Source organism: Chrysochloris asiatica, unplaced genomic scaffold, assembly GCF_000296735.1.
Source record: "Chrysochloris asiatica unplaced genomic scaffold, ChrAsi1.0 scaffold00081, whole genome shotgun sequence".
Classification (NCBI taxonomy): domain Eukaryota; kingdom Metazoa; phylum Chordata; class Mammalia; order Afrosoricida; family Chrysochloridae; genus Chrysochloris; species Chrysochloris asiatica.
In genome coordinates, this window is record NW_006408599.1 from 11949291 (window position 1) to 11977152 (window position 27862).

General features: G+C 51.7%; 1 protein-coding gene and 1 pseudogene across 3 annotated transcripts in view; both read left to right on the plus strand.

Annotated features, from left to right (window-relative positions):
* Positions 1 to 23272, plus strand: part of DFNB31 (deafness, autosomal recessive 31) — a 107980-nt gene extending 84708 nt beyond the window's left edge. Inside the window, exons 5-12 of one of the 3 annotated variants that reach the window (XM_006865689.1) lie at positions 961 to 997; positions 2844 to 3056; positions 3875 to 4084; positions 17769 to 17840; positions 19187 to 19703; positions 21661 to 21842; positions 22698 to 22820; positions 23090 to 23272. In XM_006865689.1, the coding sequence (XP_006865751.1) occupies positions 961 to 997; positions 2844 to 3056; positions 3875 to 4084; positions 17769 to 17840; positions 19187 to 19703; positions 21661 to 21842; positions 22698 to 22820; positions 23090 to 23272 (1537 nt within the window). Of the gene's footprint in view, positions 1 to 954; positions 998 to 2843; positions 3057 to 3874; positions 4085 to 17768; positions 17841 to 19186; positions 19704 to 21660; positions 21843 to 22697; positions 22821 to 23089 lie in introns of all 3 variants that reach the window. The other 2 variants (XM_006865690.1, XM_006865691.1) reach the window with 2 other exon arrangements.
* A 136-nt stretch (positions 23273 to 23408) lies between these two features.
* LOC102812918 lies at positions 23409 to 27231 on the plus strand (annotated as a pseudogene).
* Positions 27232 to 27862: the final 631 nt, after the last annotated feature.

Below are 27862 nucleotides of genomic sequence, written 5' to 3' on the forward strand. Positions count from 1 at the left end.
GATGGTCTGCTAGCTAAATACAATCCCTTCTCTCTCTCTCTCCCTTCTTCCTTTGACCTGCGCAGTATTATAATTTCAAAAACTTAATTGTCAACATTTTAAAAGACATTGTTGTTGTTAAGTGCCATGGACTTGGTTCTGCCTCATAGCAACCTTGTATAGGATTTCCAAGGCTGTAAATCTTTGTAAAAGCAAAAAGCCTCATCTTGCTCCTGAAAAGTGGCTAGTGGGTTTGAACCACTGGCCTTGTTGTTCACAGTCCAGTGACTATCCTATGGAGCCACCACACTCCCCAGAACATCTCGTTGTTGTTGTTGTTGTTGTTAAGTGCCATCAAGTCGGTCCCAATTCATAGCGACCCTGTATAGGGTTTCCAAGGAGCAGCTGGTGAGTTTGAACTGCCGACCTTGCTGTTCAAACCAACCTTTCCGTTCAGTACTTTATCCCATAGCACCACACCAGGAGTCCCTCCAAAACTTAGATTTCTCATAAAAATCTGGATTTCTGGCTTCTTCCTAAAAATTAGGAATGTGGCCTGAGCCCACCTTTCTTCATTAGAACAAGAGCTGGAGCTGAGCAGCAGCTGTCTCCTCTCTCATTCACGTGAATCTCCCACCCTCCCTCACGCTGGCCTGATCTTGAGGCCACCTGTCAGTCACCAGCTCTTCTCTTCTCTCCATGCGTTACTTGCCTGATGCTGTAGGCTTGGGGCTTGTGTGGTTCTTGAAATCCTGTCCACGTATTTGATTGAAAGACAGAGCTGTCCTGCTTGTGCAGGGGCTCATCTACCAGGAGTAGCCCCAGAACTGACTTGGTAGCAAGTAGGAGGTCACAAGGCCACATGGTTCACTCCTGATATGGAGAAAGTGAAGTTCCTCCAGCCCTCAGAACTGTGCTCCTCGCCCCTTCCTAGTGAATCTGCTCAGACCTGCAGCTGAAGATGCTTGCTTTTCTTCGCAGGTTTCCTGGGGACCTCACACCAGAAAGGACGAACAAGGTAGGGTGTTCTCCATCGTGGTGTGCCTGGGACTTCTTCCTGACTCCCCTGGTTGGGGGTCTGGGACAGGCAAAGTCATCTCAGTTGAGCACTCAGTGACAGACCATCACCCCCTATGCCACGTGTCTGTGAGGGCTTGCAGGCCTGGCACTGCCCCAGCTCTCCAAGTAACTGCAGTGAACGGACTAACAGAACCATTGCCTGCCCTTGTGAGGGAGACACACATAAAAATCAACCAAACAACAAAGAATTCAATTGCAAAAGATGCTCAGTGCCATCAAAGCCAGGTGCTGGGTATGATGAGAGAATCTAGGTGAGGTACCTACTCTAGATAGGTGAGGGAGGGGCAGGGGAGAGGGGAAAGACCACTCTGAGGCAGTGACATTGCATTTGAGCTGGAACTGAATGGTCAGTAGAAATTAGGGAGGCCAAGCTGGAGAAGGGAGAACGAGCTTGTTAGAGGGAGCAGTATGTGCAACAGCCCTGAGGTAGAAAAAGGGCTTGTTGGAAGAACGAAAGAAAGTAGAGTGTGGTAAAAGTAAAGTGAGGAAGCGATAGGAGTAAGATGACATCAGAGGTGTTCAATGGCCAGATCACATGGGGGACCAGAACGGAGACTGGATGGTATAGACAAGGCTGATGATTACAGGCCATGGTGGAAAAGGGGTACAGGGGAGTGTGTGTATACATTTGAGATCCCCTGTTTGGGGAATGTTGTTGTTGTTGTTATGTGCCGTGGAGTCGATTGTTACTCACAGTGACCCTGTACAGGGTTTCCGAGGCTGTAAATCTTTACGGGAGCAGAAATCCTCATCTTTCTCCCGTGGAACAGCTGGTAGTTTTGAACTGCTGACCTTGCGGTTCGCAGCCCGATTCGTAACCACTATGCTACCAGAGCTCCTTGGGGAATATAGGCACTATATTATCTCCAAAGTCTATCCTTGAGTGATACAGATGGTTAATGTCGTTAACCAAAAGGCTGGAGTTGGAATTCACTCGGGAGTGATGTTGAAGAAAGGTCTGGCAATCTTTGTCTGAAAAATCAGCCATTGGAAACCCTATGGAGTACGTGGGTTCACCATGAACTGCAATCGACTCAATGACAACTAGCTTTATGATTATCTCTAGCTTAGGGAGACGCTGAAGTTTAGAGAAGGAAATGGGATCTGTGATGGTTGCTTGTCTCCTAACAGTTACTAAGATCTGATGAGAATATTTATATATAGATACACACATATAGCTTCCTGGTGTAGTGCTGCAGATCATCGTGCTGTACTGCAAAGTCAGTTTGAACCACAAAGGCAACTATTCAAGTTCACCAGTTGCTCCTTGGAAACCTTATATAGGTTGTTAGGAGTCAGAACCGACTTGATGGCACTTAACAACAACAACACTATATATATGGTGTTCACAAATTATGTGCTGTAGAGTCAGTTTGACTCACAGTGATCCTATATAGGGTTTCTGAGGCTTTAAATCTTTAAATTTTTATGGGAGCAGAAAGCCTCATCTTTCTCCCACAGAACAGCTGGTAGTTTCAAACTGCTGACCTTGAGCCCAGCAACCCAAGTCATAACCACAGAGCTCCATAAAAATATATTGTTGTTAAGGGCCATCAAGTTGGTCCCAACTCATGCGACTCTGTATAGGGTTTCTGAGGAGCAGCTAGTAAGCTTGAACTGCCGACCCTGCGATTCAAACCGACCTTGTGATCCAGAGCATTATCCTGCAGTGCCACACCAGGACTCTATCCATTATCACTTTGAGTGTCCTCAGTGGCTGGGCCTGGCCACTTGGCTGCAGAACAGTTCAGAATTCCTAGGGCCTCTGGTTTTCTGTCTTCCAGCTGGGGTTCTACAAGGGGCCGGCTGGTTCCCAGGTGACCCTGAGCAGCCTAGGGAATCAGACACGCGTCCTGCTGGAGGAACAGGCCCGACACCTGCTGACCGAGCAGGAGCGCACCACCATGGCTTACTACCTGCATGAGTACCGTGGTGGCAGCGTCTCTGTGGAGGCCCTGGTCATGGCCCTGTTCGAGCTGCTCAACACCCATGCCAAGGTGATCCACACCCTCCTCAGCCAAGGCAGCAGGTGCCGGGCTCAGGCTTCGTCTTCCCCACAGCTCTGTCACAACTGACTGGATGGCAGTGGGTGGGGTGGGCTTGGGCACCCTTCTCTGCCTCCTTCTGTATCCCCGCTCCTTTACTAAGGACGTATCAGGCAGGAATCAGGCTCCTGAGCAATGTGGTGGCCCAGACAGCTCCCCACCCGGCCGTGTCAGTGGGACTCTGATGCAGTGGCTTTGGATGCTGAGTGCATCTTTAGAATTACCTGGATTGCTGTTTAAAAGCTTTGTCGATGCTCCATCCCAGACACATCTCTATGGATGGGAGCCAGGCAGCAGTGTTTGTAACAGCCCCCACCCGCACCCCAGTTGGTGGTGCCATGCTGCCAACTTTGAGAGCCCTGCTCTAGTGGAAGGAAGCCTATTTGAGGTTTAGAAGGAGTGGTTGCATTTGGCAAAACTAACCAGAGGAAGCATAATTTGGAGATAAGTAGGTAGAAGGGTATCTAGGTGGCAGGGACAGCCAAGGATTAGGTGTGATGGTGTGTCTGGGGAGTTAGTCATACATGAGAGGTAAGATTGTAGTGGGAAGAAGCAAAGTTTAAGAGAGAAGCTGGAGGCAGATGATGCTGGACTCAGTGTCTAGGCAAAAATGGTTTGGACAATGGGAAGGGCAATAGGGAGCCACAAAGGGTTAAAGAGGGGAAGGCGGTGGTCACGTTTGCACGTAAGCCATTGGAGGATAGAGAGTGAGGCTGGCTTCATCTGCTGCTGGGACTCCCATCTGAATACCCTGCTTGTCCCTGCCCCAGTTCTCTCTCCTTTCCGAGGTGAGAGGCATCATCTCCCCTCAAGACCTGGACCGCTTCGACCACCTGGTGCTGAGGCGGGAGATTGAGTCAATGAAGGCACGGCAGGCCCCAGGCCCCGTGGCCGGCGACACCTACTCCATGGTATCCTATAGTGACACAGCCTCGTCCACAGGAAGCCATGGCACCTCCACCACTGTCAGCTCAGCCAGGGTGAGTTGCCTCAGCCTTTGCCCCTGCTCTGTCCCCAACTGGATGACCCAGCAGGTAAGTTAAGATACTGGCTTTGGAGTGAGATCGAGCTGGGTTCAAATCCCAGCACCACAGTTTACCAGGTCTGTGGCTTGCCTCACTGAACCTCAGTTTTTTCATTGTTTAAACCAAGTCTACTTGGTGAGAGCCTACTGTGTACCAGGCACGGGTTCTAGGGGACAACTGATCAATGAGATAGAAACAGTCCCTTCCTTCATGGAGCTCTCAGTCTAGGGAGCAGGGCTGGGGGAGAAAGGAAAAAAACAACAACATACAGATAATTAGACAAATAGAAAAAAATAACTACAACCTGTGGGAGGAGCAATAAAACAAGAGTCCAGCATTTTGCACGTGCCTGGCTCCCAGTGAGCTCTCAGTCAGTGGTGGTGGTGTTTTCATTGTGATTGTGATGTGCCTCAAGAGTCCACCCTCTTGTCTATGAAGCCCCAAGCCCAGCCTGATTTGCTCCCAGACTTCCAGCCCATGGGAATGCACCTGATACCTCTCAGGGTGGAGTTCTGCCCCCATGATGCTTGGAGGCCCATGAATTCCAAGAGACCTTTGCCAGGAAGATGTAGGTGAGAGGCCTCGTAATCCATCATGGGCCCAGCATTGGTTGGCGCGCATCCCGTGATGAATGGGAAGAGCCTGGACTGGAGGTCAGGAGAGTCAGTTTTCTGGTCCTGAACCTTTCTCCCATCCTCTTGTTTCATGTTTGGTAATTCATTACCACTCTCAAAGAAAGGGAGACAAGAAGGTAGCGTTTTTTACTTCTGCGTCTGGGAGCAGGCAGACCTGGAAGCCAGCTACTTCAGGACAGACTCCATTAGTCCTATTTGACAGGGGAGCTCAGGGGGACAGGGATGTCCAGCTTGGCACACAGGTAGCCACAGGTGCGCTCCCAGTCACCCAGAAACAGGCCCGGAGTGTGCAACCCTGTCATTCTCAGATTCTCAGTGTGGCTGCTCCTGAACTCGGTGCTCTGTGTCCTTCCCCACATCCTGTGTCACCTTCATCCCCAGGAGTCCTCTCCCCTTCCTGGGATGATCACTGTGCATTCCTCTAGGGCTCTGGACGTGGCTGACCAAGAGGAAGTTTCATGCTGCCACATGGTCTTCAGGGAAGCTCCCTAAGAGGCCCCTCCTGCCTGGGGCTGCCTGTTTGGCTCTGCATAGTCTAGGAGGCTACAGTGCCCTGGCCTAAGAGGCCATGTCTCTGTGTGTCCAGTCCCACTGAGATTGGCCTTAATAATGTCCACTTGGGGTTTTAGTAGCAGCACCTCTCTTACACACCTTGTGAGTTACAGACTGTGATTCTGTGATGGTTCCTTTAGAATCAAGTGTGAGATAGCCTCGGGGGCAGGAGATCTAATTCTAAGCCTCTCTGGGTCTCAGTTTTCCCATCTGTGAAAAGACCAGCATTTTAGGCGGGAGCACAAGCGGTCCAGTTAACTATTCCAGAAAAGGATAGCAGACAGCGGTCAGGAGCCCCCAGCCTCTGTGCAGTGTAGAGACCTTGTCTCTGCCCAGGGTCTCTTCCTGGCTAGTCAGGACCCTAATTCAGTATAGACCCGGACCCACCAGAGAGCCCTTTGCAGCAGATTGGACACCCTGGCGAAGGCAGAGCTCAGCAAGGCCATAGGATGGTCTGAGAGATGGATGGAAGGGATGGTCCTGGAGCCCCTCCCAAGCTTCTGGGATGAGACTGACTCCCAGGTAGCACATCATGTCAGGATTCAGGCTAACCAAGACCAGGTGAGCTCTTGGAGGTGGAGTCTAAGAAAAAGCTGGGCTGGAAGGCGAGGCAGTGTGGAGAGACAAAAGGTCAAAAGGTCACGTCATCTCTCTGTGCCTCAGTTTCCTCACCTGCCTTGGGATGCGTGATGCAGCCACTGCCAGGTGTCATGAGGATTAAATTAGAGCATACCTGTGGGTCCAGGATGAGGAACCACCCAATTAGTGCTAACATCCCAGAAAGGGTCCCCACACACCTCTTATTTTTGACTCAGCCTGGCTGGGAAAACCACCTGGCGTTTGCATCCAAGCCTGGTGTCCACCTGAAGGTCCAGGGCTGACGGACAGCCATGCCATCTCTAACCCTTTTGGCTCCCTCCCCTAGATACACAGCCCCTCCCCAGAGCTCCCCCGACCTCTGCCCTTCCAGGGCCAGGGCTCCCTGAAATCAATCCTCTGACTGAGGCTTCCCTGTTCGGGTTCTTTTATTGGTGGGTGTGATCTTGGACAAGTCACTTTCCTCCTCTGAGCCAAATGGGAATCAGAATCCCAGCCCTGCTTCCCGAGCAGTCTCAGGGTGACCATGTCCTGTAGCCCTCCTCAAGGACAAGTGGAACATCTGCAGGGGAGTGGGCCCCACGGTTTCCTTCAAGGAGTCAGGCAGAACAAGGGGTGTTGGCTGAGGCGGCAGTGTCTTTGCTTCCTGCTCAACCCCAACTCCCCTGATAGTCTTTATCCCTGCCCATAGTATTCAAGGTAAACAGAAAGGGATTTGGAGAGTCATGCTTGTTTTGTCTTTGTGTGCTGGCATGTTGCTTTGGGAGGGGGTTGTTGCTGTTCCCACCCCATCCTTCATGTTTATTTTATGTCCTCTTCTTTTTGCCTTTTTCGCCCACCCTCCCTCCCCAGGAGCGGCTGCTGTGGCTTATAGACCTAATGGAGGTACCGTCCTTCCTGTTCAGTGGGGCTGTGGGGATTCCTTAGTTAGGGGCAGAGGTAGGGGGGCTGTGTCTCCTCTGCTTGCACCCTGTCTTGCTGGGGCTTCTTCTTGGTGCTCACTGTCTCTCCCAGACACTGGTTTATTGGGTTTTCTCTAGCTCCAGAATGAGACTGCCCTTCATTCCCATCACACAGCTCCCTAGCTGTGTGACCTTAGGCAAGTGACTTCACCTCTCTGAATTCTGTTTTAGGACCTGTTAAATAAGGATGCTCATTTCTTTGCTGTGAAGATGGTGTGAGACCTCCTGGCCTTTGTGTCTGCCATATGTTCTGTCTGGCATGTTCTCCCATCTACTCACAAGACCTGGTCATTGCCCATGTGTGCTTCAGCCCTCTGTTCAGATGCCACCTCTTCCAGGAAGCCTTCCCTGATTTTCTCAAGGGAGGAAGGAGGCTTTCAGGCTCTGGCTCCTCTCTCCATCAGGGCTGTTGACTCATTATATTTTAATAATATATATAAGCTAGACCTCCTGAGGGCAGGCTGAGTCTGTGTCCTCCAATCAGCGTGACACCTGGCTGCCTTCTTAATAGTAATAATTACACTGGGCAACTCTGTTGAGGTTTCTGTGTGACACTGGGACAACACCTTACAAATGCATCTTCTATGAAGGAGCCCAGGTGGCACAAACCTAACTTAAAGGTCAGCCTCTGTGGGAGAAAAGACCTGAATCTGCCCCCTTACATATTACAACCTCGGAAACCCTCTGAGGCAGAATTGACTCAAAGGGACCCAGCAACAAGGAACGAATAACCAGTAAAGGTGGCAAGTTCTGCTGTGACCCCATTTTACAGGGAAGCTCAGAGAGGAGAACAACTTGTTCAAGGTCACACAGCTAGTAAATGAAACAATCAGGATTCGAACCCAAGTCTCCTTGCCTCTGAGCTGGTGCTGTTAACCCCTGAAATATGGATTGTGCAGTCTCACCAGCTGTTTGTTAAGCATAGCCTTCATTTCCCAGGGATGTCATAACAAAATACCACAAAGTGTCTCACAGTTCTCGAGACGAGACGTTTAAGTGCAAGGCCTTAACATCTGGGGGTAGATTCTTCCTCGTCCTTTTTGACTTCTGGTACCCCAGATATCTCAGTATTTCTTGGATTGTGGATGGATTCTCACAGGCTACCTCCCCCTGTGTTGTGTGTCTGTTTCCATATCTGTTTCTCTAAGATAATCACTTCAAAGGGATTAGGCTTAGGGCCCTCCTATTCTGATATTTCCTTGTTGGTTTAAGTTTAAACATATAGAAACAACAACCCTATTTCCAAACACAGTCACCTAGTACAGGGGGGCTAGGAACTTTGTCATATCATTTTGGGGAGACACCTCCACCCACCCATCTCTCTATCACCTCTTCATCTCTCCTCCTTCCCCCCTCCTTTCCATCTCTACAGCAAGTATTTATTGAGCACTTACTATGTGCCATATAAGGAGCTCTGGTAGCGTAGTGGTTACGAATTGGGCTGCGAACCTTAAGGTCAGCGGTTCAAAACTACCAGCCGCTCCGCGGGAGAAAGAGGAGGCTTTCTACTCCCGTAAAGATTTACACCCTCGGAAACCCTGTACAGGGTCGCTATGGGTCGGAACTGACTCAACGGCACTTAACAACAACAACAATGTGCCATATACAGGTCTAGCTTCTGGAGACACAGTGGTGAACAACAAAGAAACCTTCCTATTATAAAATTTCCAATAGAGCAGGGATGACAGACTCTGATAAGCAAGAGAAAGAAATGAGATGCCGCGCTGTATGCTAAGTGATGATAAAGGCCCAAAAGAAGAATAAAGCCTGGAGGGCATTAGGGAATACTGGGGTAGGGATGGTGGGGAGGGGATGGGGGTGGGGTAGACTGTAAGTTGTAAGTCTGCTTGAATTAAGCCCTGAAAGGGACCAGGGAGAACTGCCTTTGGAGAAGTGTCTCAAACAGAGGAAACAGCAAAGGCCCTGAGGCAAGTTGATGAGACTGGAGTGGAGTGAGCTCAGCAGGGAGATGGAGAGATCACGTGCTGAACACAAACTCTTGCTGAATGAGGTGGGATCACTGGCATGTTTGAGCACTGACAATACTCAACTTAGTTTGCACAGGGGCCTTCTGGTTCTCAAGAGTGGACAAGGTGGGTCTGGACCACACTAAACCGAGTCCTTCTTAGAAACCAGTCTCCGCAGGCCAGGGGCCCAGAAAGGCCTGCACTACCAAGAGCTGTGATGATGGGCTCAGTAGCCACCAGTTCTGCCTGCTCAGCCCTGCCCTTTGCCTCCTGGGTCCTCCATCCCCACCCCACCCACAAGCAGGTCTCAGACGGACTGAAACCTCCTCCACTCTGTCCCCACCGTGTACTGTGCTCCTGGAAAAGACTCTCAGCCACTCTTGGCCTCAGTCTTCCCATCTGTACAACCAAGGCAGACTCCCAGTCTCCTCCAGCTCTCACAGTTGACAGTCCTCTGTATCACCCACGAGGTGCTGGAAAATAGTGCTGGAGAGTCATGCCAAGAGACAGCAGCTCCGTGGCCCAGACACTTTTCTGTGTATTCAAACAAGGGCTGCAGCATTCCTCCAGAGAGTAAGCTCAGGTACCAGGCTCCACGTGATAAGCACTGGGCTACGAATCAGAAAGTCAGCAGTTCAAGCCCACCAGCTGCTCCTTGGGAGAAAGGTGAAACTTTCTGCTCCCCCGAAGACTCAAGGCCTCGGAATCCATAGCTATACAAGGTTACTGTGAGTAGGAACTGACTCAATAGTACTTACCAACAAGTGCCAGGCACTGTTTGTGACCATGCCACAAACTATAATAATGCTGAGTAACAAACATTCCACAAACCTCAAGGACCAACCATCAAAAAAAATTCCTTCTGGTGGCCAAAATCTCTTCCCTTGTGGTGTTCCTGGGCCTCTCATACCTCTGTGATAACGCCAATCATGTTCTAGCCTGTTCAACCTTCTCCGTCGTCTTCAATGAAAGCTGGTGGCATAATCCGGAGCTGTATCCTTCCCTGTCTGTGTCCCTAGTGCCAGGCCAGAGGCAGGCCCAGGGCAGGGACTCAGGAAAAAATGGAATCGACATGGAAATGACCAGCCGTGCTCGTCAGCCTCCCTCAGGGTGATCCTAACATTGGGCCTCACAGTCACCTGCATTATAGGAAAATGTGCTTTGCTCTAACCTTCAGAGGATAGAGTGACCTCAGGCAGCTGGTATCAGTGACCCAGATGCCCCAGACGGTGGACACAAAGGGAACCAGTTTCCACTTAGCCTGAATTGTCTGGATCATGCTGCTCAGATATGGAGCCCCAAGTTAAACGTAGCCAGTTCCCTCAAACCAGACACAGTCAATCAAAGGAAATCAGATGCAGCCTTCCCCCACTGGCAAATCACGTTGATTTTCCGTTGTTTAATACCGAGTCAGCCCTAAGAAGTTCTGCAGCCTCCCAAACAATATTATTTCCCCTCCATAAAGATGTTGGCACTGCTGATCGGGAGGCGAAGGCAGGCCTGCCCAGTGAATTCCTCATGTGGTGTAGCAGGTGTTCCAGGATGGGCCTTTGGAGTCCCACAGACCAAGTCCAGCCTTCCCAGATCGTAGCCGTGTGACAGTGGGCAGGTGACTGAGGCTTTCTGAGCCTCGGCTGCCACATCTGTGCAGTAGACTGGTAAAACTGGCCACCTGTGGGTAGTTGTGAAGATTCAGTGAACTGAGGAGTGGACCTGTCTGGCCTCCTGCAGGGATGGGGCACATGGGGGGCCAATTCTATTATCATCATTCTGAAGGCTGGAAAAGGGCCCCACAGTGGGGATTGTAGAAGCAAAGCCAGTCTTGTCAAAGTGGCAATTTGACTATTTCACCTTGGATTTGAGAGGTTTTGTGCTCCCAGGTTTCATGAGGTGCCTGGAAAGGGAGTCACCTGACCGGCCCAAGGATGCTGGAAGTGGGGCCCCTGCTCTCCACACATGGCATTGAACGGAAGGGGCACTGGGTGTGACTGTCAGCACTTGGCTGTATCAGCCTCTTCCTGCTGTGACCCCCAACTCCCTCCTCACTGTAGCAAATGAGGGGTAAGCTCTGACTATCAAGGCAGTTTTTTCTAGACACAGAGAGTAAACGACAACTATCTCTCTCCTTCCTGCTGCAGTCTTCACTTAGGTCCAAACTGGGGGGCTTAGGGAATTCTCAGCTGGGCAAGTCCTCTCTTAGTGGGTGAGCAGGAAGGAAATTCTCCCACCGGTCCTTAGTGAACTATACATTTGTTGAGAACCTACTACATGTTCCCTGGACACTGGTAAGACTGAACAAGAGCCCCCGGCACCTGCCCTCCTAGAGTTCCACAAATCAAGCAGGGGGGTGGTCACCTGGCATCTAATGGTGGCAGGAATAGCTACACAAGTCCTACTAGGAGAAGTGGGTCAGAGGTGGGTGAGAGAGCATCTAGGGCATCCCAGGAGGGTTGTTTGAGCTGAGATCTGAGGTCACTCACATCAACCAGGCATGGCAGGGTGGGATCCTGGGAGGGGGACCAGCGTGTGTGTGAGGACTCTGTTTGGGGAGGTACCTGGCCACTGAAAGACTCCAGAGGAGCTCCATGGGGCCAGCACTTTGGGAGTGATTGGGGTGGAGTAGGAGGGGTTCTGCTAGGGACTCAGATTCAGTCTGAACAGTGTGGTTCACCATCGAGGGTCTTCAGCAAGGGAGTGACTGGATCCTGTTTGCGTCTTCCAGGCTGTCTCCCCTTCCCTGTGGAGAGAGCTTAGAGGGGCAGGGTGGATGGGACTGACTGGGAAGGGCTGCTGCAGCTGGCCAGCCATGTTGTCAGGTAGGCTGGTTCCATAGCTCCCTCAGGTGGGGCACAGCCAGCTTCACGGTTGTCTTTTCCCTGGAGTAGAGCAGCCCAGAGCCTTGCTCCATCCAGAGATCCCATGGTCCATACCCCTTATCCCCCAGGACCTTCAGGGTGGCTGCAGGTCTGCCTGCGAGTGTGAAATAGGGAACGTTTTGTGGAGCCTAGCCACTATGCGTGTGTGTGGGGGTGGTTTGAGACACTCACAACAACTGGACTGATAGGAACCAGTGACTTCAGTTGTCTTTGTCACACACGCTGCTGCTCTGCATACTGTGGAGGGCAGTGCTGGTGGTAGAGGTTAATGACAATAATGATGAGTTGCTTTTTCCCAGCCAAGTTCATAGCCATCCTGTGCTTCATCTGGGATCCCTGGTTTCTCAAGCCTGTCCTGAGCGCTCTTCTAGCCCTGCCTTCTGTATTCTGGGCCACATAGCAGAGTCAGGGCTGATTGGCACTCTGCTTACTGGGAAGGAGGCTCAGGGAGACAGGGTTCAGCTTAACAGAAGGAAGTTCAATCAAATCAATGGTATCACTATTTTTGGTCTCAGAAGGTGTTCTGGCAGGGGCTTCCCAAGGGCCCTTCTCCTTTTCGTGATTTGGAGGTCAGGTGTGATTTTGCAGGAGTGGACAGGGTGGAGAAAGGCAGAGAGCTGACCTCGCATTGGGGCCACACCAGCATCTCCCAGTCCATTCTGCCCCCTTCCCTTCAGCCGGCAGACTTCCACTTCCACCAGTGCTGGGACACTTCCCTGACCTCCCAGAGTTACTCTCACTCCAGGGTCTGGTCCCACAATCCCCTTGGACCATAGGCTCTACCACTCTACCCTGGACAGCCCCACTGCACTCCCCACCATCAGGACTTCCGGGCTGTATCAGCTCATGCTGCTATCCTGGCCCCTCCCACTGCCTCTTGTTTCCTAGGGAGCAGACTCTTCTTCAGCCCTAGTCATGGTCCTCCATCCTCCCTTCACTCCTTATTGTCTTCCAGTCCTTTGCTCTCCCCTTCTCTGTCTTGTCTTCCAAGTCCTCTCCTTTCTCTTTTCTTTATTCTCTCTTACTTTTGTCCTTCCCTCATTCCTTCTACTCATCTCTCCCTCTTGTCAGCAGCCCTTTGTGCAGACACTTGGTCCTGCATTTATGACCTTTCAGAAGATGACCAGTGTCTCTTTCCCCATACTCAGAATGGGGAACGGGCCACCGGCCTTGGACCTCTGGTGCAGGGTGGTGGAGCCTGTTGGCTTCACAGCAGTGTAAAGAAGCAGGAGGAACAAAGAGCTGAAAATAGCACCTTTATGTAAGGAGGGGAAGAAGCCTAGAAATCTAGAAACTGGGCAGGAAGAGGGAAGGGAGGGGGCTGGAAAAAGGGAGGCCCTCACTCTGCAGAGGTGGCAGGGGTGAGGCCTGAGCTGCCCTCCTTCTAGAACTAGGAGTCCACCCTGCAGAGAGCAGAGGTGATGATACCCTGCCTCAGTTTGTTTCTATCAATATGTTTCTTGTCCCCTGCCTGGGCCAACTTGGACAAAAAGTGTTCTTTTCTGTTACAAAAAGGGAAATTTCTGAATTGCCACAAACTTAAGGAAGGAGATGAGAAACAATAGCAGGTCTCAGAGGTTGGCTGGCTTATGAGAAGCAGGTCTTTGGCCTAGAGTATGGATGGATTCCAACTTTGAATGGGGTTCAGCTTCCTGCTCCAGTGTTGCTGTGTGACCTTGGGCAGGTGACCTTCTCTCTCTGAGCCTCAGTGAGTTCAACTCTGGAGTGGGTAATAGCAGGCTGAATGAAGCCAGGGAGCCTAAGCCCCCTGCTGGACTCTGGTGGCCCCAGGCAGCTAGGGAGTGGAAGTGGCCACACACACACACACACACACACACACACACACACACACACACACACTCCTGGCTCCTATAGGAGCTCTGACCTTGATCCTCCTCTCCAGGTCTTTTTAAGAGTGTTTCTGCTGACGCATCCCCCAGGTTCTTAGCCTGCTGTCTGCAGCTATTTCAGAGACACACGGAGCATGGCTCCGGGACTTGGAGCTTCTGAGCGTCTGGATTCAGCAGATGGAGACGAGTTCCGACCAGTCTGCCACTTGCTCCACTTCAGGCCTCCCTCCTCCCAGTCTTCTGTCTCCAGGGTGTCTTTAATGCAGAGAATGAGGCTGAGGCCAGGGACAGATGACTGCCTTCTGTCTCCTTTCAGAGACGGTCCCTGGTGTAGCCCTGTAGTTCCTACAGTGTCAGAGCCCTGTCCAGTTCTAGAGTCAAGCTCATGCAGCACAGGCCTTGGAGTGACCCAGACGTAGGCTAGAACTTATAACTATCAGATGGCTGTGTGGCGTTGGACAAGTTCCTTCCCTCTCTGAGCTCTGGATATGCAATATGTGAGAGGAGAGAATCCTAATGCCAGGGTTTCTGGGAAAATGGAATGAGGTCCTGTAAGCACTGAACTCAGCATGGGGCCTGGCACACAGTAGGTCTGCTGTCACATGTAGCTCTCTGATTTCCTTCTTTCCAGGAGAAAGCCACACCCTCTGGTCAGTAGTACCTGTCAGCAGACATGCTTGTGTTGTCAGGCCTGCCCTGTCTCCTGCCCGACCACCATGGGACCCTATACTACAGTCAGCGCTGTCAGCCAGTGACTCTGAACAAGAGTTTATGAGCAGCTGCTGCACACGTTGGGGACATTGTGACCCCTACTTTCCCTCCAAATTCCTGGCTTCCTGAGAAATACTTGTTAAGTCACTGAACGAATGACAAAAGCTCTGAATGCAGAATCCCATGCCTTTGGTCCTGCTGTAGTCTGTTGCCTCAGCCTTACCCCATTCCCCAGGGTCACCTGTAAGGAGGTCAGGAGGTGGCAGTGGCCATACCTACAAGGTCTCTGAGTCCTCCCTGTGCCTCCTGTGGAAGCTGAGGCCATGGCCATCCAATGTTAGGAGGTACTTGCATGTCACCAGCCCCACCTTGGGCTCCTTGACAAGTATTGCCATTATTCCCATTTTACAGATCGGTGGCATGATCAGCTGTAAGTGGCAAAGCTGGGTGTGATTCCAAAAGTGCCTTGGTGGCAAAGCCAGAGTGGCCCATCACTGCCCACTTCCCAGGGTCCCCCAGAGGCTCTCAGCAGCGTCCTTCTCAAAGCCAGGAGACCAGGCGTGCAAGCTCAGCCTCCTTGGCAGAATGGAGCAGTTACTGCAGCCCCACAACCCCAACAACTTCATGGGAACTAAATGAGGAGCTCTGGGTGGGAATGACTCTTCCAGCAAACCAGGAGGGCTGGCCATATTGTCAGTTGGTAAATTGCCCTGACTGGCCTTTGTGCATCCCAGAATGCTCAAGGCTTCAGGGAGATCATTCCAGACGTGGATCCCACAGTCTCTGCCTTAGAGGGTATGGAGCAATGACACTTTCCACCCCTGCTGCTGCTATGACCCTCATTCAAGCCACACTGTTTCTGCCCATGGTGAATACAGTAGCCACCTTGCCCATCTCCCTGCTTTCTGGAACCTAACTGATTCATCCACTGATTCCTTCATGAATTCATTAATTTACTTAGTATTTATCAAGCAGCTACTGCTCCGAGTGCTGAAGATGGAGTGGGGACCAGGTGGCCACATGCTCCACCTTTGTAAACTTTACATTCTAGTGGGAGGGATGGATAATAAGCAAATATATCATCTAATGTCAGATGATAAAGCACTACAGGAAAACAAAGCAGGGTAGGGGATAGAGAGGTGATGGGAGTGCTGTATAGACAGGGCTGCTCAGGGAAAGTCTGTGGAGATGCTGCTTGAGTCAGAACTAACTGAAGAGAGGAAGTGAGTGTGAGTCTCAAACGGGGTGCAGGCAGAGACAAGCAAGTGCAAAGGCCCTGAGGCAGGAATGAGCAGTCCTGTTGGAGAGGTAGCAAGGGCAGACCAGATGAAGTAGGCATGATGAGTGAGTGTAGAATTTCTTCCCAGTAAGATGGAAAGACAAGGCTCATGAGCTGGGGAGAGACATCTGACTCATGTTTCAAGGATTCCATCCTGGATCCTGGGAGCAGTGATCAGCACTAGAGGGAAAAAGAAAGGGGAGGGTTGCCATTTCAGGTGGGGTGCTTAAGGTAGACCTCACTGAGAAGGGGATGTTTGAGTGAAGTCTTGAAGGAGGCTGGGGAATGCAACCTGCCTTCCTTGTGGGTAGCAGAAGGGAAGAATGTTCCAGGCAGAGAGAAGAGCAGGTGATGGTCCTGGCTTAGCTGGAGAGGGAGTGAATGAGCAAAGGGGATCTTCAAAGAAGACAAATGTGACCACATCTCCGTGGCAACCATCTGCCCTCAGGCTCAAATCTAATCTGCTCTGGTTCTGCTCTCCCCCAGCTGCCTGAAGACTCTTGAACATCCTGCTTTATACCTGCCCTTCCCTCGGAATCAAACACCCATCCACTTTCTTGCCCTGTTTGACATCCTGTTTTCCCACTTGGTGCCCTCTCTGCCCTCAGCCTCCTTCACTGCTTGTTTACTCAGTGGCCACCCAATGAGTCCTCAGGCTTCCTGGATGCAGGGTTGCTGTTTCACCAGGCCTGTATCTTCCATCTCTTGTCATTCTGGAGCTTCAGAGCTTGCTCGGTATTGACCGCTGGACTGGGGACCAGAGCCAGGTGTTGGTGGCAGATGCTTGTTGCTCTGCTGGGCTCTGAGGGGTGGAGAAAAGTGGCTGCCCTGGGCCTTCAAGTCAGTCTAACTTCTAAAGCAGCTGTGCCTGGCCACTGGGTTGCCATTACTTTTGAGGTTATTTTGACCCATTGTGACCCCACATGCATCAGAGTAGAACTGTTTTCCATAGGGTGTTCACTGGCTGGTATATTGGAAGAAGATTGCCTGGACTTTCTTCTGAGGCTTCTCTGGATGGGCTTGAACCACCAACTTTATAGTTAGCAGACAAGTGCTTAAGGAGCTCTGGTAGCGTAGTGGTTATGAGTCGGGCTGCTAACCTCAAGGTCTGCAGTTAGAAACTATCAGCTGTACCTTGGAAGAAAGATGAGGCTTTCGGCTTCCAAAAAGATTTACAGCCTCAGAAACCCTGTACAGGGTCACTATGAGTCAGAACCGACTCCACAGCACATAACCACCACCACCGGTCAAGCACTTAATTAACAATTTGCACCACTTAGGGAAACTGACTATATCTATCTATCTACAGACGTTGTTCTGACGTTTCTGAGGAGTGATTGGTGGGTTTGAACCACCAACCGTGAGGTTAGCAGTCCCTACAGCACCACACCAGGACACTCTCTCTCTCTCTCTCTCTCTCTCTCTCTCTCTCTCTCTCTCTCTATATATATATATATATATATAAACAAATATATATATATATATGTATATATTATACACACATATATGCACCGAACACACATGCAGGTGCATATATTTATATATTCTCTTTTATTATCTTTTTTTTAGTTCTCCCTTTCATTATTTGAGAACTGCAAGGCCACTGAGATGCTTCTGTGCCGCAGAAAGTCTTCCCCTCCTCTACACTGGTAGCAAATATTGTCACTGTACAATCTGTCTTCCTAGAGTTGCCTTTAGGAAGCTCACTGTCATGTCAGGGCACATTAAGAAATTCCAGTGACTTGCGAAGGAAGGAAGACATGAACAGTTTTGCAAAATAATGTTCATTTAAACCTTGAATCGCCCACTCAGGGTTAAAACCACTAAAATGAAAAAGAAAGTGAGACTTGTTCTTATCCGTTTCCCATTTCCATCTTGTCATTTTCACACCTTGCCTGGATTCTGTTGGCTAGCGGTGGAGAGAAAATTCTTGCCTTTGCAGGCATTGCATGCAGTGCTCTGGGCTGAGCTCCAGGGATCCACACTCAAGGCTGGAGACAGCCCCTGGCATTTCCAGCTAGTCCAGGGGAGTCCTAGATATGATCAGAAAGTCAAGAATCGACACTACTGTGAATGCATGTAGTGACTTCTAACGGAGTAAACCATGTGAAGATATCAATAGGCCCTGTTGACTTTGGTGTCTTGGAGAACACACCGGCTTTCTCCCCTTGGTTTATAGTCATTCACTTTGCTTTCTCCTCCCTTTCTAGAATACTCTGGACCTGGAGGAGACTGGCGAGGCCGTCCAGGACAGTGCCAACACGCTCCAAGACGTCTCCCTGGTAAGTTCCTCTCACCCTCTGCTTGTGGTTTGCATTTTCAGGTCTGCCTGGGACTCTGGGGCAGGTTCCGCCAGGTGGGAGCCACAGGGCGTGCATGGCAGGACAGAGACCTTTGCTGTGAGCTCTCAGCAGGGCTGTGATGGACCTTGACCGCTTGTTCCTGGTGGTCCTGATGAGGGCATCAGGCTGATTGCTGAGTTGGCGATTCTTTTGACTTGTTGTTTGAACATTACCTTAGTGAGTGCTGGCAGCTGGAGAGAACTCCTGGAGAGACATTTGATTAGGCCAGAGATGGAAGTTAATTATGACTTTAGACTCACATGCACAAAAGAGTCACCCAGATAGCAGCACTTTGTGATTGTGACTCAAACAGCACAGACCCTGGAGGGAGACAGCTTCATTTCAGATTTGACTTCTGACACTGTTTACTGTGTGACTTTGGGCAAGTTTCTTAACCTCTCTGTGCTCCAGTCTGTCTATAAAATGAGATCCCTGTGGAGCATTTAGAACCACGCCTGTGATGTCCATAGTGCTGTGTGAGTGTTGGATGTTGGCATAGGCAGAGGGGACATAGTAATCGCAGTATCTACAGTTACCACTTACCCAGCACCTGCTGGGGGGCCAGCACTGGCCAACACATTGCCCCACACATTCTCACACCACTCTGCTAGACAGGCTTCATTGTCCCATTGCCCAGAAGTGCACTCAGAGAGATAGTGCACCCTGCCCAGGACCACACAGCAACCCACCCATGTCCTCCCTGTGCCTTCATCCTCCTGCCCGTCTCCCGCCTCTAGTAGCCAGAACAATCCCCACAAAAGAAAAGCTGTATCTAAGTGAGGTCATGTGGGCAGTGGCAACTAGAAAGGCTGGGTGGGAGGCTTAGCGGGGAGGAGTGGCAGTTACTGGCGGCAGAGTCATTTGGAAAAGGAAAGCAAGAATAAAGAATGTAATCATTCTCACTGAATGGGACACATGTAGAAATGGTATCTCTTTGGCTGTGTGTACTTGCACCAAAAGCAGAAGGGAACTGTCGTTTCCCCATCCTCTTCACCCTGTCTCTAATTAAGTCTTGTTCCCTGTGACAAGCCCTGACTGGTGCCAACAATTTCAATTCCCAAAGGGAGCAATGCTGTCCCCAGGACACATGCCAAGATCCCAGCACTTATCAGCAGCTAAGATCCTGGGGAGCAGTTTTCCACTTGGGCGTTGCATTATTCAGTGTGGTGTGGATAGCGCAGGGACAGAATTCCAGCCAGTCCTGGCTCCACTCGGCCACTCTGGCCTCCCCTTTTCCAGCTGCAATGGGCTCGGACTCATTTTACTCTTGTTGGGTCTTCTGGCAGGATGATGTCAAACCCATCTCTAAGGGGCTGCAGAGCGTCAAGCCCCTTCCTATGTCGCCTCCTCCGGCCCAAAGCCACAACTGCTTGCTCACCCAGCCAAAGAAGCCAGGGAGAGAGGACCTCCAGCCCCCTTCCTCTGAGTCATCCCACCCGAGGAACCGTAGCCCCCCAGTGGGCACTGCGCCCTCGCCTGGAGCTTCCTCAGCCCAGGACTCACCCTCCTCCCCCATCTATGCCTCTGTCTCCCCTGCCAACCCGGGCGCCAAGAGACCACTGGACACCCATCTGGCCTTGGTCAACCAGCATCCCATCGGTCCCTTCCCACGGGTCCAGTCACCTCCGCACCTGAAGAGTCATCCTGCAGAGACCACGGTGGCTGGGGGCTGCCTTCCTCCACCCTCGCCCTCTGGCCACACAGACCAGACAGGCATGAACCAGCACTTTGTCATGGTGGAGGTGCACCGTCCAGACAGTGAGCCGGACGTGAATGAAGTGAGGGCGCTACCCCAGACACGCGGTGAGTGCCCAGCAGTGGACAGGGGCTCAGGCTGTGGTCTTTTGGGCAGTCTGCTATTCTGCATGGTGATGGGTGGGGCCGGGTGCTCCCTGAGGGGCCTTCTGGCTCAGAGTTGGAGGGGCCAGGGCAACAGGGCCCTTAGACTCCTGTTAAGGTGACCTGGGAGACAGACACACAAGTTTGAACGTGATCCTGCATGCAGCTCACCAGCTGTGTGACTCGGACAAGCTGCTCTCCTCACTAAACTTGGCATTCCCCCTGATAAAGGAGATTTCTGCAGCAGCCCTGCACTGGCAGGGTTGGGGGCCCCTTCTCCAGCTCTGTAGTCACCCCAACAGGGGTTGGCCTCTTTTTTCATCCTGTAGGGCCTGGTGCCGCACAGGTGGAGGGAAACAGTGGGTACTGAAACTGCAGTCCCTGCTCCCTTGCCTGGTATCCGGATGTCAGGTCAGCCAAAGAATGCCCCCCAGATTTTCCTGTGGGGATGGGGCACAGCTGACTTTCTACTCCCAGTCAGCTCTGGAGCTGGTGTGGTGCATCTTGTTGGGTTCTGCTGCCATCTCGTGGCTAATACAATATGGGAGCCTCCGGCAGTCAGGGAAGGTGGCCCATGAGGTCAGCAGATGTTAGCTGAGTGCCTGCTGTGTGCCAAGACCAGAATGCAGGGACCCTGTGCTTAGTAGCTTGGTGAGAGGAGGCAGCATGTGGTAAGAGAAGCCAGAGTATCATTACTCATCAGTGCCCGTCTCTGGACTGACTTGGAGCTGGACACACACGTGATACCTAGAGCTAATAGTTACACAGCACCACTATGTGCCAGGCGCAATTCTAGGGTCCTTAACAACAGCCGCGTGAGCTAGTACGAATAACAGAGTCCTGGTGTAGTGCTGTAGGAAAAGCACCGGACTGCAAGCTCAGTGGTTCAAACTCACCAGTCACTCCTCAGAAACCCTATACAGGGTCACTATGAGTCGGAACAGACTCAGTGGCACTTAACAACAATACTCCCTTTGGAGTCCTGGTGTGGTGCTGTAGTATGGGCACTGGTCTGCTAACCACAGGCTGGCAGTTCGAACACACCAACCATTCCTCAGAAACCCTATATAGGGTCGCTATGAGTTGGAACCGACTCTATGGCACACAATAACAATAACACTCACCTTGCTTTTAGAAGCCACTGAAGAGCCCTGTGAAACTGGCAGGATTATCATCACCATTTTACAGATGAAGAAACTGAGAAACAGGGAGTAAATTATGGAGCCAGGCAGTCCAGCTCAAATCTGTGATCTTGACTGGTTCACTCTAAGTTTACCTGTTATCCTTTAGGATAATCCCCTTGGGTAGGCATCATTGCTCCTGTATTAAAATGAAAACAGAGAAGCCATTTAACTTGCCCTGGGCTGCACAGCTGGTCAGTGGATTTGCCAAACTTCCAGTGCTTGCTTTCATTCTCAGGGGCCAGGTGGTTACATACAAGGTGAAGTAGACAGCTGTGCCCGACCCTCTGCTCAGGGATTCGTACGTGGTTACTGGCCAGGGATGGCAGATTTTACTCTTTTTTTCTTGATAAGTTTAAGAATTTAATTTGCACGTGAAATCTAATTTGAATGTGTCAGTTCATCATTAAAATCTGACAGCATCATGTAAGCTAAAAATAAGCTCTTATGGGCTGGGTTTGATATCTGACATCGGTTTCAATCACTACATGGGTGACTGAGGACTGAGTGGTCAAGGCATATGTCCTACAAGTGGCAGCCTTCGGGACAGGCCTGGTTAGATGGGTGGGGCTTCACTTCGGTGAGAGGGTGGTGAGGAATCTCCCTGCTCCATGGTCCCTGCAGTCCTCTTGCCATCTTGGGGACTCCCCGTGCCCCCCAGCCTTCCAGCCTTCAGCTCCATTTCTGCCTCCATTTAGGCCCAGGTGCATAAACCATTGTTTTTCTGTCTCCTGCCCCAGCAGCCTCCACACTTTCTCAGCTGTCTGACAGTGGGCAGACCTTAAGCGAGGACAGTGGTGTGGACGCCGGTGAGGCAGAGGCCAGAGTGCCAGGCCGAGCCAGACAGACCGCATCCACCAAGAGCAGGAGCAGCAAGGAGCTGCTTCGGAACGAGAGGACCCCAGAGGGGGCTGCCAAGCCGGTGAGCAAGCACAAAGGGGTGCAGAGGAAGTAGTAGTCCTCCAGTGATAGAGGGCTTGGGATCTTGAAAACAACAGTGGATTAGGAATCAGAAGGCCCAGTGTAAGTCCTAGCTTTGTCACTGACCCAGGGTGAGAAGGCACTGAGAGGTTGGTCTTGATCATCTTTAAGATCTCTTGGGTTCTCACATGGTGTAGTGACTGAGACAGTCTTTGGAGACAAGCAGGCCTGGCTTTGAGTAGAGTACCACTACCAGTGGTCAGCTCAGTCAAGCCTGTTATCACTTGAGCCTTCAGCCCCACTGTCATCGAGTTGATTCTGGAGTCTTCTGACTCAGAATGACCCTGTAGGACAGAGTATACCTATCTCACAGGGTTTTTCAGACTAAAGCTTTACAGAAGTAGGTCACCTCATTTTTCTCCCTCATAGCAGCTGGTGGGTTTGAACCACCAACCTTTCAGTTAGCAGCCCAATGCTTAGCCCAGTGCACCATTTTACTGTAGGGATTACAGAGCTGAAGAGGAGCCCTGGTGGTATAACTAGGAAGCGCCTGGCCTCTAACCCACAGATTGACCCACCAGCAGCTTTGAGGCAAAAAGACTTGGCATCGGCTCCCATAGAAATTACAGCTTACAAACCCCCATGGGACCATTGTATTCATGCGGTAGCTATGAGTCAGAAATGGACTCGCTGGCACCCAGAACACCAACAGCACAGAGCTGAAGACACCAGGCCTGGCTCAGGGTCTGCACATATGAGGTTCCCCTCATAGGACTAGCATCCAAGCCCTGTTGACTTGTGTCAGGCCTGTGCACCAAGATGACCTAAGTCAATGGCCTCCTCCTCACACCCACAGCCCGGGCTCCTGGAGCCTACATCCACCCTAGTCCGCGTGAAGAAGAGTGCGGCCACCCTGGGCATCGCAATCGAAGGTGGTGCCAACACCCGCCAGCCCCTGCCGAGGATCGTCACGATTCAGGTACATCCCAGCAGGCCCTGCTCGATCATCTCTGCCAACCCTGGGATCTAGCTCAAGATTCCCCAGGACTGTGCCACCCCCAGAGGTAACATAGCACCCCAGGGTGGGCCCAGGCTCTTGTGAAAGCTGTTTTCCTGATCAGGGCAGTGGGTCCTCAGGTTATAGCAACCTGGTCGGCAGTGTTGGGGCTGACTCCATGGTTGCTAGAGACCAGGCTGGCCTGTCACCAGCCACCCATGTGTCCCCTGCTCTGTGTCTCACCCCTGCAGCGAGGTGGCTCAGCCCATAACTGTGGGCAGCTCAAGGTGGGCCATGTGATTCTGGAAGTGAACGGGCTGACACTTCGGGGCAAGGAACATCGGGAGGCCGCCCGAGTCATCGCTGAGGCCTTCAAGACCAAGGAGAGTGATTACGTTGACTTTCTGGTCACCGAGTTCAACGTGATGCTCTAGGGGCCGAGGCCTGAGCACCGCTGCGCTGCTGCCGGCCCAAGGCCCTGTTCCTTCCTCCCTCCCCGCACTGTCAGGCTCCTCCGGGGGGCTGGGGCTGCATGGCCAGGGTAGCAGGAAGACATCCCTCCACTCCACCATGGCCCTCTGGACCAGACTGGGGCAGAAGAGCTGGGCGAGGCAACTAGGAGGTCAGGTCAGGACCTTGTGCCGTGTCGGGTAGATAGTAGGCACTCAGTCTATGTGTAGGCTGCTAGAAAGGGAGAAAGGAAGGAGAAAGGCTGGTCCAGTGGCGGCCTGCCAGGGCCTGTTCTGGTTAGGTGTGGGGGTAGAGGTGGGGGCCTCTGCATCTAGCTACCCGGGACCCATTCCGTTCCTGACACAGTGAGAATTTGTGGACTCAGCTGTCCTTTAGGGAGCATCTTGCAGGACCTTTAGTGCCACAAATAAGCATCGAGCACCCCCTTTTACACCCCCATTCCTGGCTCCTTATCCCCCATGGTGTTTATTATTTATTTCCTTCCCCGCACTCCTGGGACCCCGGAGCCGTTTCTTCCCCCGAAACCCTCCCCCTGTCCCAGAGGCCTTGCAGGTGACCAGCAGCATCAGTGTAATTTATATACAGAGCTTACGACTTTAATTTTTCAATAAAGAAATCTGAACAAGGTTAGTTAGGGTCAGCGTGCTGTGTGTGTTTGGGGTGTTGCTTGTGTGAGGGGGCTGGGACGTCCGGTGTGCTAAGGTGGGTGGGTAGGGCAGATGAAAAGTGTCACACCCCACAGTTCAGTTTGGGGTACACAGTGGGATGTATTCAGGGGAGCCTGGAGTAACATATGCATCTTTGTAGCACCGTGCTTGAAGGTTTGAGGACAAAACTCAAGTATTTATAGATAATGCTTGCAAAGGTGTGTGATGGGACATAATGTGCAGAATAGTTTAACAGGAGTGGCCCCAGAAGCTTACTGAGATCAGCGGACCCTGGGAGGTGTGGAGCGGGGGAGAGGAGGGGATGAGCCCAGCAAGGGTGCAGTTTTCAGGCACGGTCCAGTAGAGGGAGCTTCAGGCTGACTGGACGGGACGGAGTGGAAGTTATGACTCAGAATGGCCTCTGCTCTAGGCAAGGGCCGCGAGGGGGTGGGCGTGGCGCGTGGCGCTGGGCATTCATTCACCTGTCAGTCTAGGGACCAGCCTAGAGAGGAAGGAGCTGTTCACATCCCATCACCCCTGCTGTCTACCGGTGCAGGAGCAGCCCTCTGAAGAAGAGCAATTGCACAGGGTGTTAGAAACAAAAGCACACAGTGGTGGGAAGGAGTGTTGTTCTTGTTAATTGCCATAGAGTTGATTCCAACTCATAGCCACCCTGAATAGAGTTTCCGAGGAGTGGCTGGTGAGCACTAACCTGCAGCCCAGCATATTAGTCATAGTAAATTGTGATTTGTGGCGTGGCCTCAATGCTAGGTCCCACTGCCTGTTTTTTTCTGTGCTCAGCTTTTGTCTAGGGGAAGACAAGTTTGAGGAGCCATGCCCAGGGGATCACCAGAGGAGCTGGGGAGCAGCTGATTCCTGCTTTTAGCTGCCTCCCCTCTTTGCCTGGGCAGACGACCTGAAGCCAGGGCCATAGGTTCCTCTGGACCTCTGAGGTGACTGGTATCCGCGAAGGCCCCAGGCCTTCCCAGGGGCTCTGTATATTCCCATTGGGTCCCTCTCTCCCAAGTCTTCTGCAGGGAAGAACCCCCTCCTGGCTGCAGGAGGGATTTGTCAAGGCCCCTGGGGTCAGACTCCAGTTCAAATCCTATGTGGTTTGGGGCAAGTGATTTCTCCTCTTTGAGCCTCAAATTCCTCATCTATAAATTGAGATTATTGCTAATGACCTCAAATAGAGGTTGGGATGATGGATGGGATTACAGCATCAGCCTTAGGGAGATGGCTGCAGCCAGGATGAGGCTGAGCAAAGCAAAGCCTCCTGGTGGTGTGAGCATCACACCTTTTACCAAGCCCTCTGGCATCTCCTGAATGAAAGGGTTTCCCTCTGTCATTGGTGAATTTTAGGCCAGTTACTGACCTGTCCCTGTGTCCCCAGGGTGGGTTCTGACTCCTCACTTTGTCCAACTCCTCTAAACCTCTGCCTCAGGGAGTAGAGAGCCCCAGCTGCTGTACCTACGTGGGCCTCAGTGTTTGTACTCTTGTGAACAAGTAGGACAAGAATGAGTGTTTGTAACCGCTGCTTTTGAAACTCTCAGGCCTGGCTTCCCGGGCTGCTCATTGGGTATGAGGGCTCCCCTCCCTATGGAATGATTTTTTGTTTGTGTGTGTGTTTTGCTTGTGTCCCTGTAGAATTTTAAACCTAACAAAAAAATTCCTTTGCAAGTGGGCTTTGAAAGGTCAGGTAGCTTGCCCAAAGTCACACAGCTAGTGAATGGTGGATGAGTTGTGAGCTAGTACTTAGTGAGACCTGGACCTGCATGTATCCTGGTGTCTTGTGAAGGGACCCAACAGCCTGTGCCAAGCAGTCTGCCTGGGCCCTATGCCCCTGAGGCCCTGACATCTCGCTCATGATACCAGGCCTGGGGGACAGGGACGAGACAGCTGGAGAGTTAGTCTCTTCCTCTGTTGCTGGAGAACCCGCTCCAAACCTCAGTTTTCCCCTCTGTTCAAGCATCTCTCAGGCAGGGCTGAGACCACACTGCACAACTCCAGAGGACACAGTTCATTGCCACAACAGAAATCTCAACATGGTTAGGGACTGGCGTGCTGTGTGGTCTGTGTGTGTGGCTGGCTGTTTGATTACACAATGAACCCTTCTTGCTTAGACATTCAAGAGCCAGAGCTGGATAAAAGTGAAGGCAGGAAGAGAGTATGTTTGGGGCATTGGGCGAATTGGGCCTGCCCAGACAAGTGTCCAGTGGGTCCTCAGTCACCTGGAGCCTTGTCTGCTTGGAAGAAAGCAGCCAGAGGGACAGAGTAACCTGGATGGGAATACAGAGAAGAAGGTACAGTTCAGATAGTCCACACCTCAGACACCTGGAATCAAATTCCAACTCTGCTACTTCTTGGCTGTGTAACTTTGGGCAAGTTACTTAACCTCTCTGAGCCTCCACTTCCCCATTTTAAATGAGGATCATGATATTAACCCAGAGCCCACTGTCATCAAGTCGATTCTGATTCGTATTGGCCCTGCAGGACAGAGTAAAACTGACCTGGAGTGGACGAGGCAGGGCAGGCTCCTCCAAGGAGGCTGCGGGGTCCCCACCATCCATCCCATGCTCAGCAGCCTTTCCTGCACTGTCAGTAGGGAGGGTGCTGTCCCGGGTTCCTGGCCATGGCAGGTGTCCCTACTGGACAGCACAGGCTTTCACTTCTGCATGGGTTCCCTCAGCAGTGAGAACTGGGTGGTCACCGCTGCCCGCTGCAGTGAAAGAACCTCCCACCTGGTCGTGGCTGGTGAGTTTGACAAGGGCTCAAATGCAGAGACTATCCACGTGCTTAAGATTATCCAGGTCTTCAAGAACCCCAAGTTCAACATGTTCAGCATCAACCACACATCACCCTGCTGAAGCTGGCCACACCGGCCCGCTTCTCCCAGACCGTGTCCGCCATCTGCCTGCCCAACCAGGACTATGACTTCCCGCTGGCTCCCTCTGCGCCACCACAGGCTGGGGCCCGACCAAGCACACAGCGCCAACACCCCCAAGCACCTGCAGTGGGCGACCCTGCCCCTCCTGTCCAACACCGACTGCCGGAAGTACCGGGGCAGCAAGATCACGGACCTGATGGTCTGCACAGGCGTCTCCTCCTACATGGGTGACTCTGGCGGCCCACTGGTGTGTCAGAAGAACGGTGCCTGGACCCTGGTGGACATCGTGTCCTGGGGCAGCGACACCTGCTCCACCACCAGCCCCAGTATGTACGCCCGCGTCACTGGTCTCATGCCCTGTGTATAGAAGATCCTGGCGGTCAACTAAGTCTCCTAGAGACCTTCACAAACCTCAATAAACCTGTGCAATGAAAAAAAAGAATGGTTTCCAAGGCTGTAAATCTTTATGGGAGCAGACTGACTCATCTCTCTCTAAGGAATGGCTGGTGGGTTTGAACCACCAACTGTTTACTTAGTAAGCCACTGCACCAGCTGGACTCCACATTAACCTTACTTGTAGGTTGTTTTAAGGATTAGCTAAAATGTTGGCCTTGGAACAGAACAGTGACTTTAGTGATTAGGAACTGCTGCTGTGATCACTATTAGATATGTTTGGGGTGGGGTAGCTGGAATCTGGGTGATGGAAAGAGAACTGCCTGCAACCAGTCTCCATGAGGGGCTCCCTTTCCAGGCCTGTGAACCCTCCTGAGAAACATGGTTGGACGAGGTGCTCTTTAAATTTGTGCTCCTTGTTTATCAGGGGCCCTGGTGGCAGAGTGGATTAAGAATTGGGCTGCTAACCATGGTTAGTACTTCCAACCCATCAGTGAGTAGCTCTGTGTGAGAAAGATGACACACTTTGCTTCCACAAAAATTTAACGGTCTTGGAAACCCTGTGGAACAGTTTTTCTCTGACCTGTATAGAAAACTGAAAGTGCCACGGGCTGCCAAAAGAACCA